The sequence below is a fragment of the Sinocyclocheilus rhinocerous genome, unplaced genomic scaffold (genome assembly GCF_001515625.1).
Source record: "Sinocyclocheilus rhinocerous isolate Xijiao unplaced genomic scaffold, SAMN03320098_v1.1 scaffold926, whole genome shotgun sequence".
NCBI classification, from domain to species: domain Eukaryota; kingdom Metazoa; phylum Chordata; class Actinopteri; order Cypriniformes; family Cyprinidae; genus Sinocyclocheilus; species Sinocyclocheilus rhinocerous.
In genome coordinates, this window is record NW_015648536.1 from 806,006 (window position 1) to 808,084 (window position 2,079).

Sequence of the window (2,079 nt, forward strand, 5' to 3'; positions counted from 1 at the left end):
AATATTAGAATGGTTTCTAAAAGGCCTGATGATTGAAAACAAAATATATAAAAAATAAATAAATAATACATATCCCATAATATACATGACAGCAGTCACTATCTCCCTCTCTCCTGTATTTTCTAAGGCTCCTCCCCCTAGTCCTACTTCCAAGATCATTAGCCTCACCCTCTACACTGTATCCTCACACACTTCTCTGGTTGAAGGAAGGAGGGAAGGTTATTTCAGAAATGTTCAATTACAGGCAACGCTCTCATTAATGGATGAATTCCTGAAGTCTTCGGATATTAAACTCTCTGCAAATGTACCCCGAAGAACGGATGCTTGATCAAAAGCCTTCATTTTTCAGGTTGCAGCCAGGGTAATAGGGACATCCCGGAAGATGGTAAACCAGACTGAAGGTTATGTCTCAGAGCTAATAACTCGCTCCACGACTGCTTGTCTGCTTTTCGTTTTTGTGCTCTCCACCTTTCTGGGGAATGCTCTGGTGTGCACCGCAGTGGTACGGTTCCGTCATCTGCGCTCCAAAGTGGCTTATGTGTTTGTAGTGTCTTTGGCGGTCTCAGATCTCTTAGTTGCCTCTCTTGTAATGCCATGGAAGGCAGTCGCAGAGATTGTGGGTTTCTGGCCGTTCGGCAGTTTCTGTGAAGTATGGATAGCCTTTGACATCATGTGCTCCACCGCCTCCATTCTTAACCTGTGCATCATAAGTGTGGATCGTTACTGGGCTATTGCTATCCCACTGAGCTACGAGCAGAAAATGACAAGAAGAGTGGCATTTGTCATGATTGGAGTGGCATGGGCGCTCTCTGTTCTGATCTCATTCATTCCTGTGCAGCTGAGTTGGCATAAGAGTCTCCGCCATAAAGAAGACCTGGGAGAAATGGCTGAGAAATGCGATGCCAGTTTAAACCGCACTTATGCCATCACTTCATCTCTAATCAGCTTCTACATCCCTGTCTCCATAATGATTGTCACTTACACTCGCATCTTCCTCATAGCGCAAAAGCAGATCCGAAGGATATCAATGCAAGAGTGCACCATTAAGCATGTTCAGTCCTGCCAGAGCTGCAGTAAAGCACCTGAAGAGAAGTTAAAAAGCTCATTTAAGAGGGAAACCAAAGTCCTGAAAACCCTGTCGATGATCATGGGTGTGTTCGTCTGCTGTTGGCTCCCTTTCTTCATTCTCAACTGCATGGTGCCGTTTTGTGACCCTGGCCTCCACAACGCCGGGAAGATCCCATGTGTCAATAAGACGACTTTCGATGTGTTTGTGTGGTGTGGGTGGGCGAACTCTACCTTGAATCCTGTAGTTTATGCATTTAATGCAGAATTCCGCAAAGCGTTCTCCAGCCTCTTGGGATGTGGGAAGCTGTGCTCTCGGAATACGGTTCAACCGGTTGACTTCAGTAATGAGCTGGTGTCTTACCATCGTGACTCCACAAACCTTCGAGATGCTCACCTCTTCGGTCACTCCTGTCTGCATCCGCACGCTGTCAGGGAGGAAAGTGATAAAGACGTGTGCTTTGATACAGTGTCACAGATGGATGAAGTCCCTTATGAGGCTGAATGCAACTTTGTATATGGGGAAAGGCCTCCTATGCTAAGTCAAGGAGAAACAGAACTATCATTGGATAAAATCCTACCATTTACAAAAGAAGATGAGTTAGCGTCTCTTGAACGTGTGGCTCATAATGAAAGCGAATCTCCTAGTATCTCTGGAATATTGTAATCTGTAAATATGCGGTGTGTTTTGAAAATAATGATACTTTTATGTATTAAACAAACTGAGTAAGACTATGAGTAATTGAACTGGCGTAGACAACTGTTTTTGAGTGCTGTTTCTACACTACTCTGCTCATGAATCATTCAAAAGGTCACTCACTGTGAGGCAGAGATTCCATAAAGAGCTTTACGTATAAAGCTCATGATGCAGTATCAAGTTATTTCTACATGAATAATGTGCAGTCTTTTTCAGTTAAATGTCTTAATGGAGGAAATAATAATAATCATATGTCTGTCAGCTTGAAGATTTGACTGAAAATGAGTAACACCTGACTTTGAAATGTCCTCTATTCA

The 2,079-nt window shown here is 43.4% G+C and overlaps 1 protein-coding gene across 1 annotated transcript; it reads left to right on the plus strand.

Annotated features, from left to right (window-relative positions):
- Positions 1-382: 382 nt before the first annotated feature.
- Positions 383-1,732, plus strand: LOC107709833 (D(1) dopamine receptor-like). The gene has a single exon (XM_016514458.1). The coding sequence runs from the start codon at positions 383-385 to the stop codon at positions 1,730-1,732; it is 1,350 nt and encodes a 449-aa protein (XP_016369944.1).
- The last annotated feature ends 347 nt before the right edge of the window (positions 1,733-2,079 follow it).

Excerpts from the sequence above, each read along its gene's own strand:
- LOC107709833 (XM_016514458.1), top strand. The coding sequence starts at position 383 with ATGGTAAACCAGACTGAAGGTTATGTCTCAGAGCTAATAACTCGCTCC.